Genomic DNA, 15,713 nt, shown 5'->3' with positions numbered 1-15,713 from the left:
AGCTTTATGGGAAACCCACAAAGCTCTCATCTTGGTTTTGTCTGTCCTGTGACGATTTCTTTTAGACAATTCTATATGTCGGATTTTGCCAATCTGGAATCTTCGTCATACCATGGTTGGAATTTGATTGCATGTTTTACCTTTTCTCCAGATTTAGAGAAAAAGGGTTGGATGGTCTAGACTAAATCCTTAGAGGATGATAGATCTCGGCATCCCCCGCTTCCATTATAGTGATTGTTTCAAATACAGGGACAATTGCTTCATATATGGTTTCACCTCTCCAATATCAGTCTGACCATTTAACCCGCTGCTTAGATGCACCCTCTAGGTGCACAGAGAGGCAATGATTTTCAATAGGAGCCTCCCCTTTCCAATCTGCCAATTTAACTTCCATGTCAGGGGCCTATGGTCACTGCCCTGTGTATTTGTGACTTCGAAATCAAGGGCTTTCCCCCCATACTGCGGCTGTAAGAAAAATATAATCAATGTGAGAGGTTCCATTAGGCCCCCAAAAGTATATTTTGGCGGCTGGTCTTTGGCAAATGAACCATTACAGGCCCTTAGCCCCATTTTCAACAGCCTGGTGGCAAAACAAAGGGCCATCAGGTGGGTTTGCACCATTTTGAGTGGAACTTCAGGTGGAATGTCCCATACCTCATCAAAGTCGTCCCAAGCCCCCTCTAAATCCATCAGTGGTTCTATTTGAAGGTTTCGATCACCCAACACTATTACGTGGTGATTTACTTTATCTTGGCTCAAGTTAGTCTCTATTCTTATCCCTATCTCTTCAATCACGCAGTAATAAAGAAGTGCTTCTTTCTCCTACATACAATGAAGCGAATTCTACCACTTCTCAACTTCTCAAACCGAACACTTGCTGTCATCTCCCTCTTCATGTCAAGAATTGACTATGACAACAGTATCTATCTTGGCATGCTGGACTACCTCATCAAAAAACTATGGCGAATACAGAACACAGCAGCAAGACTACTCTTCTGACTCATTGAGCAAGAATACGTCGCAGAGTACTCTCCTGCATCTCAGCAAACCTTTTGGAAACCAATTCTCCTAGCAAATAGGAATAACAGAAGAACATCTAAATTCAGAAAATTACTTAAAGCGTGGCTCTTAAACTCACCGACCTAAATGGGAAATTCCATCTAAGGGATTGAGCCAACCACACCATATGGAGAGGCACCCAAAACAACTGAAATCTAATGAACTGAAGTTAGGATACCCCAAATAAACAAAGTAATGCTATCCACCATACAAGAATAAGAACCCAGTCAAACCAACACAACTAACTCTACTAAAAACTCTCTAGTTTCAGACATACACTCCCTCAACCACCGAACAAAACACACAATCTCTACCAAAGCAGTAACTTGAAACAACCATAATCTGCACGCACCCTGCAGCACCCATCTCAACCCACAGTGTGAACGTTTTTTCCGAATGGAAGCTGCCAACACCACAACAAAGCTCTCTTGCGTTTTCCCCCTCTCTATCCCACTAACCCTCCCCTTCCTTTTCAGATCCACCAGAGCTCCTGGAGACTGAAAATGGCAGTGTTGCATGGTATAAATCACAATAACATAACAATGGAGCAAGGGGTGGGAGTATTTTACTCCCTAGATTTGAAGCGAACTGTAAAATGTTTGGGAGCGGAATATAACAACACTAAACTGTTATCATTTTGAAATCTATACTACTTTGCACCTAGTAATTTATGCAAACTGAAAGATGCATTTTTACCTAAAGTTCCTATTCGGATGCGTTAGTAGTAATATTGGAGCCCATTTCTGCAGCCCTGTTCAGCTGGCACAACTGATTTTAACATCCATGGGGCTATGTGGGTGGAAGCGGGTAAGAGGGTGGGAGGTGGGGGGCCAGGGGAGGATCTTGTGTATTGGTTGTTTTCAATTTCTTTTTTTGTTGTTGTTAGGAACATTTTTACTTTTGTTTTTTGGGAGCATTTATCTCATTTTGAGGAATAGAAATGGCTTTTACACAGTTTTTGTAGAGCTGGATGAAAGCAATTGCTCATTCATTGAGTTTATGCAGATATATATTCTCGATAAGAGAATGGGCAGCAGTTTGGAAAGTCTGATAGTTTGATTTCAAGAACTGGGACAAGATATGAAGGAAGACATTAAGCTTGACTGCCAAAGTTTCACTCTTAAATAGTAGAAAAAGATAATCTGGTTATCTTGCGTAGTTTCATTTGGTGTTACTTTTACAGTCTTTTGGAAAAAAGCTGCATGAGTCTTTTATTGCAGTGGGGTATTTTCTATTTCCATGTGCTTCCACAATCTACAAAATGAATCCCTCTGTTTTCCAAAGTGATTTTTGGAATGGGAGACATATTTCTCAACACATATTTCACTGTTATATCGCAGCTTCATCGGAAGAGAAAATGTATTGTAAAAGGTCAAGAAGGACCTCGTTTTCCTCCATCATTCTTCTGTCAAAGATTGTAAGTGGAGGCAATTTGCCAAGTAGTTGGAAATGCTACTGGTGCAGATGAAACGCCCGCCCTAGTGTTATGTTAGGTTATCTTGCATTTGTATAGCGCCTCCTGACATAAGTTATGGTGTTGAAGTGCTTTGCCTGTCAGAGAGGAAAGGAGGAGAATGCCAGAATATTCTGTAGTCTGGTTTGTAGGTGGGATGAGGGTGAGGGATAGCTGAGGTGTTTAGTAACTTTGGGGCGCAGCACTGAAAGGAGAGATAGCTAGAGTGGTGTGAACCGCTCCAGGGGGGTATGTCTTTTACTCACTTCTCTAGGAGCCTGGGCATGTTGAAGCCATGCTCAAGAAAACACGGATGGCAAAGCCTTTCTAATTACTTCCCTAGGCCCTCAACAACATTTGGCCAGGGCTGTATGTCAGAACCCGAATTTGACAAGTTTGCAAAAGCTTCCTGTAAAGTGAGCAAAACAACCTCGAATTGTCATGGAGACCACAAGGATTTTCTTTTGTACTTCACCGAACCCTAGGCTTGTGCTTCTGGACAAAGTGCTTAAAGACACGACAACTCTTTCGCTCAGCGGTTGCCACGCTTGTGAGTCTTCCACTGTGTCGTCGTGGGTGGGGAAACAAAGGACAAGAAAGTAACGCCATGCACAACTTGTACAAGACGAACATCCCTTCTTTCTCACATTTCTTTTCTGTCAACATGTTTTGTCTGCTTTGTGTGATTCAAACACAGATGAGGTACTGAGGAAAGTAAAGATAAAAAACTGGACACATTTAAGGGTGCTTTTAATTTCTTTTATAATTTGTGTTTATGAAGAGGTTGACAAACATTATTTGGCTTAATACGTAAAGCATTCACTATAAGGCCACATACTAAATATGCTATTCGGTACACCTCTAGTTTCAATGATCTTTGTATGAAACCATGTTGCCATTTATTACAGTAGTTTAATGCTTAATCTACAGTATACATGGAATTTGTAACTGTTAATGGTCTTTTTCTTTCTTCCTACTTCTTTAGATCCTCCTCCTGTCATGCTTATTGTACATTTCCTAGAACAGGCTTCTAAGCCTTTGGTTAATGATCAAAACCAGGTTCAACCACCACCAGACAACAAAAAGAACCGCACGTTAAAGCTGCTAGCTCTTAAAATTGCTGCCCACCTAAAATGGGACCTGGACACACTTGAGAAAAGGTATCTCTTAAATTCTGTTTTCAAATGTCCGAAAATATTGTTTTTTCTGGCAGTGTTGATCTACCTACAGCTCTGCACTTAACCACTTTTGGCTTGAGAGTGTTGGGATTGATTGGAAGATGAATCGCAAGCAAAAAAGGGGGAAGTATTGATAGCACAATACAAATCTGTTAGAAGAACTTATTTTGGAATATCGTGTCTATTTTGTGATGCTACGCTTGATAGGGTTAAGACAGCAAACAGTTCATACATGCTCTATTATGGGAGTCGCGTGACGTGCAAAGGATGTGAAAAGGTCTCAAGTTGGAACTCCTCTCTTGCCATACTCTCTTGCAGCATTTTCTTGCACCTTTCACATGGTATCACTTAGGAAAAATACCCTGTCGGGTTGTGGGACACACCTGTGTACAAAGTGCTGCCCTCCTGTTTCCCAGATGAGGGCAAACGTTATGGTGATAGCCCCAGTAGAGGTAGGTCCCCAACCCTTCCTGAACACTAGAGAATGAACTAAGATGACTGCTGGTTGTGTGAGGGGTCAGAAATGCAAGGCGGACAACTTGGTAAAGGTTTTTCACAACTAGCCATTTTATTAACTCAAAAAGGTGTGACAAACGCCTCGCTATCCCTAACCTAAAGAGGATTTCCCTCCCTATCAAAATAAAACTAAAAGAAAACACTCTAATAAAAGGAATCTGTCCCTCACACTTATACCTACATTAAACCTATAAAGGTTAAATATCGCAATTCAAATTTAACAGAAACAATACTTATACTCAATGTAAACCTGATACCAATGAATCCTTATAGCCTGGGTCAGAGCCTCTTCACCAGGTTCAAAGTAGGATTTTCAATCTCCAAATAATAAAGTTACTTTGGTATAGCCAAGTTCCACTCATAAGGTTCTTCTTACTCCAAAATTCTTTCACTTGCCATTTGACATAGTTCCAACAAAAATGAAAGAAAAGTCTATCTCCAAGCTGATAGTCAATATCTTAATATCACTTCTTCTTGGAAAACAAATACTTCCACAATTCTTCTGAATTCACAACAAAGGTTTGTCAGAATGGCCTTCTCCTTAAAAAACAAAACACGGGGGCGGCACCTAATGCAGACATGCCTGCTATAGGCTCCATCGCATGACATCTAAAACCCCCGAATTATATCTTTATTTTCTAATATCCCTCCTACCGTGCAGTAAAGCCCCCCTGGCTTAGGTACCTGCTCCTGTGGATGATTGGAGCTCACATAGGGCTGTGCAGTGTTGATCCCGACGGGAGTTGCTGCCTGCGAAATATGGTGGCGCTTGGGAGATGCCTGTGGCCAGGGCAGTTGCTGGTGTAAGATCCAGAGGGCCATGCCAGTGGATAGTGGCCCTGCTGCATTTCGGCCTGCAGTGACGGCGGAGGAGGGTGGAGGAGGGCGGTGGCAATGGAGGCAGTGGGGGTGCTCTCCGGCACATGGGATCGGCTGTGCAGACCTGCTGTTGGGGCGCCTTTGCCCCTGCCCCCAGGGCTCAAACACTGAAAACATGCTACTGTTTGGTCCTGCAGCGCCTTGGGGGTGGGGGAGGAGGTGGGGTGCGCAGGGCAGGGGCATGGGTCAGTCTGCACGGCGGCATTGAGCTGCTGCTGCCGAGCTTTAGAGCTGCCCAGGCTTAGAGGAGTAGGCAGAGCAGCGACCGTGCCTCACTGGCCGGTGGAGGCCCTGTTAATGGGGAACTAGCATTAAACAAGGACGCTCCACCCGGCCCCACATATCATTGGAGTTGTGCCGGCAGAGGCTCAGGGCACATTCAGGATTGCGTGATCTTGGCTGTTTGGGGAGTTTTCCTAAAGTCCTACTGGCCGTAAGATTTTAGTAAGCTATCCCAGAGGTTTGTAGATCCCCCAACTCTTAGTTTCAGTCTGTACTAGCTCAGGACCTTGGTAGGCTGGCAGAGCAGTGAGGCTTACCTTAAGAGGAAGATGTGAGCTGTAGGTAAGTACACTGAATCTAGTTGGACACGCAGCGCAAAGAAGCACTTACACTTATAAGTTATTTTTAAAAGTATACATTATATTTACACCAGAATCACTTTAAATACTTTAGACGTTTATAGTAGAACACGTAAGAATACTTGATGATACACTTCAAAGGGCGCTTTCACTTTTGTGTTTGTTCGTGGTTACATTTGTAGCAACGTTAAAAAGGGAAAAGACAAAGTTAACGTATTATCGTTTATTGTGCACTTGTGCGTTTATCATCGGTTTATACAGTAATTTGTTTACTCTGCAAATGCATATAGTAAAGTCACTTAAAGGGAGGAAAATGGTTAGTTAGTGTAACATGAGTTTAGTTGAAGGTTCTAAAGACGGTTCCTTTGCCAAGTAAGTCTTTTAAGTCCAAAAACGCAACCGTAGCTAAAGGCAGTTCGGAGAGGGTTTGAAGTTTTGACAAATGGCGAATTACGAAGAGTTCCTGTGGATTTCTTCCAGGCTCTAGTATTATTCAAGCAGCAAATTAACAACTAACAAGGGGGAACCTTAAAATGGACTTGATACGGGGGCACTAGCAGCGGCTTGTGTCTGAGTTAAGAGGGGGTTGCCCTGGACACCTCTACGTGCACTTCAACGCTCTGCAGGGACTTCTTGGAATTGGGTAAGAAATACCTTTTTCCCCACAGTACCTTAGGTTATAACAAAATGTTTGTGCTGGATGCTCTGCAATGTTGCAGCTCTGGACCCGACCTTCGGATTCCTGAAGGCAGGACAGTGGACGAGATCTCTTTGTAGCAATTTTGAGGGAGGACCTGTAGCACGACTTTCAGCAACTTCTGCGTTCACTCTGTAGTTTTGGCACCTTTTCTGCAGCAACAACAAAGGACACGGATCGCCCGGTCAGTCTTCTTCGCTTCCTGCAGTCCCACACTTTGATGAGGTGGTCTGGGCGAGTTGGATCGAATCTCTGGAGTGTCCTTATGGGTTCAGAACAGATTGGGACAGATTCAGACTTTCCAGGAAATGGGCAGGTCTCCTGGTATTGGGATTTCACAGCTCTGGAAAACTCCTAGGACCTCAGAAGTTGTTCCCACCAGCCAAAGGGAAGGAGGAGTCCTCGTTGGAGCTCCTCTGTCGCACAGAAAACTGGGTCAGGACAGCAGTGTTCCCTTCAGTGTTGCAAAGGGTCTGCAGGCGTCTCTGGTTGTATTCTTCTTTGGTTACTTCAGCTTCCAGTGATCATCTTGCTTTTCACTCCAGAAGCCTTACCTTTTATACTGTTCCAGCACACACTCCTCTGCAATCTCATTATTTTACAGAAAGGGGCATTTGGCTGTCCAATCGGGACGGCCAGGCTCCCCCTGTGGGAGCTGTACCTATTCAGGCACTCTGGCAGACAAAGGACACAGGGGTGGAAAACTCCTCCCCCACTTCCTTCCTGCCCAGTCACTCTAAATGCTATGCGGGATACCCAAGGGTTCCCTCCCGCGAAAGGCAAGACGCACACAGGCCTCCCCCTCCCAGAATGGTGGTAGAAGGGCTGACAAAGAACAACCACGCTAGTAATGGTGAAAAAGGTGGGTCCCAAGTTGGTACTTAGGTGCCCTTATTGTGCACTACCGAGGCTATGGGCATAGCCTGCGGTACCAAAAAATACACAATAGTTGGTAGAACACTTCCACCAGCCATAACTATATGATTGTCTATATGAGTAAAAAGTTACAGGAGCAAAGAGAAGGGGGATACAAGGTATCCCTTTGGCACTCCACTGAAAGTGGGGTGTGCCAATCTCTGTCTGTAAAGTTTTGTGAGAGATACTAAGTATCTCTCTATCCTTAGGAACTGTAGTTACTTGAGGATATAGAAAAAGAATCTTAGCGGACCCTAAGGGGTCCCCAGCAACACTGACCATAAGGAGCTGTGTGCTGCAGTAGTAAACACAGATGCCTTTAAGGGCTATAGATCGGACAGACTCCATATTACAGGTAGAATACAAAAAGTAGAGTTCCAAAGGACAGAGCCCACACGAATGAATTAGTGAAAAAATGCTCAGGATTGAAAGAAAAAGGTCCAGAAATCCAGCAAAATGTGCTGGGGGTGGATGAAGCATAGAAATCTCCCTAACACGGGCCCCTATAGTTATGGGCCATACTTCCCTCACTGCTAAATACTGAAGGACTGCCCAGGTCCCTTGATGCTGCACTTGTGCCAGGGCCTCAGCTGACTTCATAGAAGGTACTGTCCCTAAATGCATGGAAGCCATACCTCTAAGGCCTTTTTTGGTGATTTCAGTATTTCACCATGCAAAGCCTTCTAACATTTTCTCCTTCATTAACCCCTTAAATGCCAAGGACGAGCTATCTCGTCCTTGGCACTGGGGAGGTAATCCCAAGGACGAGATACCTCGTCCTTGGCACTTAAAGGGTTAAAGCTGAGCGTGGGGGCGGGGGAATACTCTGCCATTAAGTACTTATTAGGTCATACCTGTTTCACCGCTTTCTAAATTCTGGACATAAATGTGGCTCAGGTGATGACTGAGGGATTTTCGGGTCCTTGATGGTATATGAGCTTTGACTGTAACCTTTCTGAAAGAAGCCATTGGCGTCAATGAGAACCCGGGCGATTTTGGGATATACGCACTGTAATAAGATACGGGCCACTGTGGAATGTGCCTGAGGATCCTGTGTTCAGGGTGCTAGGCAGGTGCGTTTTGGTCATTAAACATTTCAAATGGATTGTGTCCTCCAACGTATTCCACATCTTTGACATGTAATGTCCACAGCTGTGTACTTGGGAAACTTTTTCGGCAGAGCGCGTCCTGCGTCGATGGCGTCGGGTCGATGTCCCTCGAAGGCCTCTGTCGAGGGCGACGTCACCGGATGTTATAAATAGGACGCACGCCGCCCGTAGCCTCAGTTCTGTTTTTTCCACAAATGTCTTTGCTTCGGAGACTCGGCGCGCCTCGTGTATTCCTTGTGAATAGGTGTTCTTCTTCAACCCCTCCGACTCTGCGGTCTGGCTTCAAGACTTGCCGGTACTGCAAGTCGAAAATGTCGATTACCGACCCGCATCACATTTGTTTGTGGTGCTTGGGCGAGAGTCACGACACAGACGGCTGTTCTAAATGCCAGTCGCTGACTGCTAAGGCCTTGCGGGAGCGTAAGGGAAAGCTTCAGGTAGGTAGGGGTTCTAAACCCAGTAAGTCCCGTAAATCTAAGTCCAAGTGGATGTCCACCAACGATTCGAGGGGCGACTCTCTGCATCGGAAGGAGTCCCAGGGGTCTCGGTCCCAGGGTGGTTCCCGCCATTTGTCCTCGTCTCGGCATTCTAGGAACCGCCGTCACCGGTCCCCTTCCCGGTCCTCCTCGGAGGATGGAGCCGCCAGGAAAGTGGCTTGTCCAACCAAGTCCTCGACCCCAGGGGAATGGGCTGCCTTCAGGGAGCAGATGTTAGCGATTTTTCAATCGCAGGGCACAGTTCCGTCTGTGCCTTCTGATGAAGCTGGCAAGCAACGGTCTTGATCCGTGGCTCGCACGCCTTCGGGCTCGGGTGCTTGATGCGACTCATCGGGAACCTTAGGTTCTGTTCAGACAAGGCTCAGGATGGTCGCAAGACACTTGATTCCAGGTCTCGGTCCTCGTCCCCAGCGAGACCGCAGAAACCTGCTAAGGGCTCGAGGTCGGCATCGACTCCGTCTGCGCCGTGTTCGTCGGATACGGACATTGAAGCTTTGCCTTCGTATGAACCCTCGGCGCCCTTGTCGACGTCGAAGCCGTCAATGCCAAAGCCATCGGCGCACTCAATGCCCTCAGGGCCTTTTGGCCGTAATTTACTGTTCGAGATCCCTGGTACTGTGGATCCTCCAAGGAAGGCTACTTCCAAGTCTGTAAGACCTGTATGGACTCCAGACACTCGGCTGTTCCGAGACGGGACTTTTACCTCCCTAAGGATGACATCTATAAAGATCTTGACCGTGTTGAGCCTGATGTGGCGCTTGTCTTTTTAGGGGATAGCCAATTGGAAGATTTGACACAATCTCTTCATGACGCTAGTGGCCTGGACACTTCGCCGGAGGTGGAATTTGGCAGGCCAGAGCCTGGGGCTCATGCTGAGTCATCCTACAGGAGAGTTATGGCTAGAGTAACTGAATACCTTGGTTGGTCCAGTCCTCCTGAAGCTTTTATTTAGGATGACTTGACAGACATTTTGGATCAAGGTCCGTCCTCTGACCCAGTGTGACCATTTCATTTGACATTTCAGAAATGGTGGCGGCTGCTTGGCAGGCCCCGGAATCTCTTCCGGCAGTTAACAAATCATGAACTAAAAAATACTGCCCTTCCGGTAGCGACCCCAGCTACCTTTCATCTCACCCCACTCCCGAGAGTTTGGTGGTTCAGGTGGCTACGGCCACCTCGAGGCAGGTGGCGTACCATACCATACCATCCCTCCTGATAGGGACGACAAACGCTTCGACCGTTGGGCACGCAAGGTGTTTTCTGCAGGGAGTATGTCACTTAAATCCGCCAACTCCACTTGTACCGTGGCAAGATTTTCACACACACTGTGAAATTGTGTTTCTCTTCCGGCTGAGCATATTCCTGAGGGGGAAGAAAGGGATGGGTTCATGGCACTTGTGCAAGATGGCAAAGTTGCCATGTGTGAATCCCTTCAGTCGGGTTTGGACACGGCAGACCGTGTTAGCCGGTCCATGGCTGCGAGCACCGCTATATGTAGATTTGCGTGGTTGTGGAAGTCAGATTTTGCTCCTGAAGTGCAAGCCAGTCGGAACATGCCCTTTGATGGCGTGCATTTGTTTGGCAGCAAGGCTGACGAGAGCCTTGAGAGGTTGCAGCCCTGAAAAGCTGCAGCAAAATCTTTAAGCGCAGCTGTGCGTCAACCTCTGCCTTTTCGTCTTAGGGGACAGCAGTGGAGGGGAGGCTCTTTTCGTTACTACTCCTCCTTTGGTAGAACGAGAGGAGCCACCAGTCAGAGGGGTCAGTGTAAAAGTACCTGTGGTGGTCGGGCAAATAGGTGCCAAAGCTGCTCAGGCAGCTGCCTCTTTGCCTTCAGGCGCTGCAGCAGTCGCTCCAAAACAGTCATGAGGCCATGTCCCATGGTTCGCCGGTTGGGGGCAGACTGTCTCAGCATCTCGAATAATGGCGAGCTGTTACTTCGGATGCGTGGGTTCTGGATACCATAGCCCATGGCTACTGCCTTCCTTTCCTACAGCAGCCTCACGACAATCCACCGGGGAATCTCTCTTTGAAGCTTCCAGATCCGCACGTGGTGCAGGAAATCTTAGCCCTGCTGGAGAAAGGCGCTATAGAGCTGGTCCCTGTAACGGAGAGGAACAAGGGATGGTATTCCCCATATTTTTTGATTCCACAGAAAGACAGGAGATTGAGACCCATCCTGGATTTTCATTGGTTGAACAACCTTCCCAGGAAGGACAAGTTCAAGATGGTCACTCTTTCTCAAGTCCTCCAGGCCCTTCAACTTCAGGATTGGTTGGTGTCTCTGGACCTACAGGATACTTACTTTAATGTGCCGAGTCATCCCAAGCACAAAGTACCTGAGGTTCGCGGCTGGCGACTCGCACTTTGTTTCGGGTCCTGCCATTCGGATTGACCTCTGCCCTGAGGATCTTAACCAAGCTCAGGGTGGTGGTGGCAGTGTATCTCAGGCGAGGGGGGATTCACGTCTACTCCTACCTGGACGACTGGCTGATCGGTGAGATTTCTCCCGAGCAAGCATTAGCTCACCTCACTCTCACCTGCCGTTCCCTCCACAAGCTGGGCTACTCCCACAATTTCAAGAAGTCGCACCTGACACCTTCCCAACAGCTCCAGTACATCGGGGCTGTGTTGGACACGTCCTGGGGGTGGGGGGGGGGGGGGGGGGAGTACTCGCCTCCCAAGGTGAGGGCTCATCACATTGTGCAGATGGTGGACAAGTTTAAACATGCCCAGAGTCTCTCGGCTTTCAAATTCTTAAGGTTGCTCGGCCTCATGGCATCCTGCATTTTTCTGGTGCCAGAGGCCAGGCTGAGGATGAGATCCCTGCAATGGGTCCTCAAGCTGCAGTGGTCGCAATTCTCAGGCAAGATGTCGGATCCCGTTCAGATTCCAATCTCAGTCTCCCAGGATCTTCTGTGGTGGGCCAATGAGGGGAACCTGAAGAAGGGGGAGCCGTTTTGGCAACCGTGGCCAGAGGTGACTGTAATGACGGACGCTTCCCTCACAGGATGGGGAGCTCATGCCGACGACTTGACCACCAGCGGTTGGTGGTCTCCGTCTGAGTCCAAACTCCACATCAACCTGTTGGAGCTCAGGGCCATCAGGCTGGCCCTGAAGGCTTTTCTGCCGTCTATGCGGGGGAAGAGTGTCCTGATCATGACGGACAACACAGTGGCCATGCATTACCTGAACAAAAAAGGGGCAGGGTAGGGTGACTCCCGTTGTGCAGAGAGGCAATGCAGCTCTGGTTCTAGCCAATCTAGCAAGGAATTTCGCTCTCGGCAGTTCATCTGGCCAGAGAGGACAATGCGGCGGCGGACGGTCTGAAAAGGCAGAGCACAGTCTCTCACGAGTGGGAGTTGGTTCAGGAAGTCCTTCTGGAGATCTTCGCCCTTTGGGGAACTCCACAAGTTGATATCTCTTTGCCACCAGTGTCAACCGGAAGTGCAAGAGATTATGCTACTTAAGGTAGTGTCTGAATTTCATTTAAGCCAGAAAGTGGTTCTTCCGTCTTTCTATCCTCCTCCTCATCCTGGTAAGGAAGAGGAGCGACTCCATAGGTTGGACCCTAGGAGAGCTCTGAGCTTTTATTTCTAGGATGTCCAGGGTCAGAGTGTACGATCAACTATTTGTGGGATATACTGGACACCGATTGGGCCAGGCTGTTACCAAACAGACCATGTCCAGGTGGATTATCCTCACCATTACTGAACGTTACCGATTGGCGGGTAAGGAATCTCCAGAAGGGTTGCGAGCTCATTCCACTAGGGGCGTGGCTACTACTACAGCCCTACAATGGGGAGTTCCTATTAGGAATATTTGTGATGCAGCCACATGGGCTTCTATCCACACCTTTGTTAACCATTATTCCCTGTATAACGATCAATGGTCAAGATATGGGCTTTGGTAAGGCGGTTCTTTATTCCGCCATCTGATTGGGTACCCTAAATTCTTTTCCCTCCTCCATTTTCTGGTACTGCTTTGGGAGTCTGTCAAAGATGTGGAATACGTTGGAGGATACAATCCATTCGAAGAACAAGTTACTTACCAACTGGTAATGTTCTTTCGATTGAATGTTCCTCCAACATATACCACATCGCCCTCCCAACCTGCCCCTCTGGATAATTTCCTATGCGATTGCAGCTTACGTTTCTGGAAGGCTATTTATTTATTTATTTATTTATTACATTTATATAGCACGCAGGCAGCCCAGGGGCATTGTGGCGCTGTTACTTGTAAAGGAACTTAGTTTCAGGTACAGGTATAGGTTGTGTCTTGGGTTACAGTGAGGAAGGATCCTGTGTCAAGCGATAAGGAGAATCATGCAACAGAGTACATCATACATCATAGTACATCATACATGTTAGTCATTAAAGTTTAAAAAATTAGAGGTTGGTTAGGTGAACAAGGTAGTTTCCATGGCTTTGCGGAAAGCAGTCAGTGAGGGTTCAGCTCGCAGAGAGGTGGGGAGGTTGTTCCAATGTAGTGCGGCAAGGTAGGGGAAGCTTGCGCCACCTTCTCTAGCTCTTTTTACCCTGGGCACGGAGAGCATATTGGCATAGGGTGTCCTGGTGGGTCTTGTGGACGCGACTGGGTTGATTCTCTGAGATGGGTACGCTGGGACTGAGAGATGGACACATTTGTGGGTGTTGCTTAGCGCCTTGAATATAATCCTTTCCTTTATGGGGAGCCAATGGGATGCTTTTCTGGCAGCGGTGATGTGCTCTCTCTTGGCAATGCCTTGTGCAGCGCGAAGGGCGCTGTTCTGAATTACTTGCAGCTTCTTGAGGATTTTGTTGGAGGTCCCTAAGAAGAGAACATTACAGTAGTCTAGTCGGGAACCAGTTATGGCTCTAGCTATGTTGGTGCAGGTGTCTTTTCACAGAAAAGGCCTGATTGAGTTGAGGAGTTTTGCACGGTAAGCCGCAGAGGAGGCGATTTCGTTTACTTGTCTGGTCATGGATAGGTTAGAATCTAGATAGACGCCTAGCGTTTTTACCGTGTCGAGTACTGGAATTCTGATTGAGTCAATGGTAAAGTGGCTGAACTGGGAGTCAAGTTTCTTGAGGGTGTCGGGGGGGATCCTAGGAGAAGGAGCCCAGTTTTGTCAGAGTTAAGGCAAAGGCCGTTGATAGCCATCCACATTTGGATTGTGTTGTATATGTTAAGAGTTGCGCAGTCAGTGTCATAGTTACCTGTTAGTGTGAGGAGGATCTGAGTGTCGTCAGCGTAGTTGGTGTAGGAGATGCCCATTGCGTCAAGGATAAGGAAGAGGGGGCGGGTAAAGATGTTATATAAGGTCAGGGAGAGGCAGGAGCCTTGTGGCACACCACATAGCATGATGGTGGGTGATGCAGTGGCTAGGTCAGAGAAGACCTGCATGGTTCTGCCTTGGAGAAAGGAGGTGATCCAAGTGGTAGCTTCTTGGGAGAAGTTGGCTGTGGAGGTTAGGTGATGGCAGAGGATGTCCAGACAGATCGAGGAGAAGGAGCAGGACAGGTTTGCCTTGGTCTCTAGCGTCATCCATTTGGTTTTTGAGGTAGAGTAGGGCGGTCTATGTCCCGTGCCTAGGCCGAAAGCCGGATTGTCTCAGTCCTAAGAGGTTATGCTCTTCGAGGAAGTGCTGGACCTGCAGGTAGGCTGCCTTGTCTAGAATCTTGAGGAGGAATGGGACTGTGGTAATGGGGCGGTAGTTGTTGTGGGAGGTGGGGTCAAGTGTAGGTTTTTTTATGAGAGGTCGGACCCATGCTTCCTTGAGGCACGAGGGGACTCTCTCTGCGGTGAAGGAGGCATTGACGAAGGCTGTTAGGAAAGAAGCAAGGGTGTCTGAGCAGTCTTTGATGATGGAGGCGGGGCAGGGGTCCCCTTTGCAATTGGAGGGTTTGATGTTTTTCATGATGTAGATCATGTCTTTTTCCTGAATGGCTTTGAAAGAGAAGGTAGGGGTGGCCTCTGTGGGTGAGGAGAGGGGGAAGGTTGGGGGGTGGGGGGGTGCTATTTTAGTGTTCAGAATCTTGGTTTGGAGTGAGCTGATTTTATTGCACATGGCTGTTTGGATGTCGTCACACCATGCTTTATCTTTGGTGAAGTTTTGAGGGGTTGGTGTAGGGGTCTCGAGTTCCCTGAATATGGCGAACATTTCCTTGGTGTTTGATTTGGCCTCAGAGATTCTATCTTCAAATGATTTGGCTTTGGCGATGGCTTTCTTATATTCGTCTGCGAGGGATTTGAAGTTAAGTTTGTCTTTGTCATCACAGGATGTTTGCCATTGAGCTAGTGCTGCTCGTTTGTCTGTGCGCAGTTTGAGGAGGTCTTGGGTGAACCAGGCATTGGTGTGGCTGGTAGGTTTGGTTTTGCGCTGCTTAAGTGGGGCGATAGCATTGATTGCTGCCGTGATAGCAGAGTCGTAGTTCTTGGCAAGGGTTTCTGGGTCGTTGGAAAAGGGGGGTCTAAAGGCAGGTCCCTGTAGGAAGGGTAAGAGTCTTTCTTTGGTCAGTTGGCGGGTACTTCTTGTGAGAGCTGGTGGTAAGGGTTTGGGGGAGGGAGGGAGGGGAGGAGGACGGGATGTTGAAGGTGATGATGTGGTGGTCGGACCATGGGGTGGGGGTATTGCCTGTGACTGTGAGGGGCAGTTATGATGGGCTATCCAGTCTAATGATCTGACTAGTGCGTGAATAGGGTCTGTGATGGTGTTGGCGAATCCTAGAGTGGCTAGAACTGTCAAGTGATTTGGCACCAGGGTCTTTGGTGTCATTCAGGCCTAGGTTGATGTCCCCAAGGAGAATGACTTTTTTAGGTTGTCAGCCAGGAGGTGAGTGAGTGATGCCTG

General features: G+C 47.6%; 1 protein-coding gene across 2 annotated transcripts in view; it reads left to right on the top strand.

Annotated features, from left to right (window-relative positions):
* Positions 1-15,713, top strand: part of INTS8 (integrator complex subunit 8) — a 2,196,017-nt gene that overhangs the window by 196,030 nt on the left and 1,984,274 nt on the right. For both annotated transcript variants that reach the window (XM_069621379.1, XM_069621380.1), the window contains exon 3: positions 3,498-3,672. In XM_069621379.1, the coding sequence (XP_069477480.1) occupies positions 3,498-3,672 (175 nt within the window). The remainder of the gene's footprint in view (positions 1-3,497; positions 3,673-15,713) is intronic.

The sequence above is a fragment of the Ambystoma mexicanum genome, chromosome 5q (assembly GCF_040938575.1).
Source record: "Ambystoma mexicanum isolate Mex_15411 chromosome 5q, UKY_AmexF1_1, whole genome shotgun sequence".
Classification (NCBI taxonomy): Eukaryota; Metazoa; Chordata; class Amphibia; order Caudata; family Ambystomatidae; genus Ambystoma; species Ambystoma mexicanum.
The sequence above is the reverse complement of the archived record's forward strand: the minus strand, read 5'-3'. Positions and strand labels throughout refer to the sequence as shown.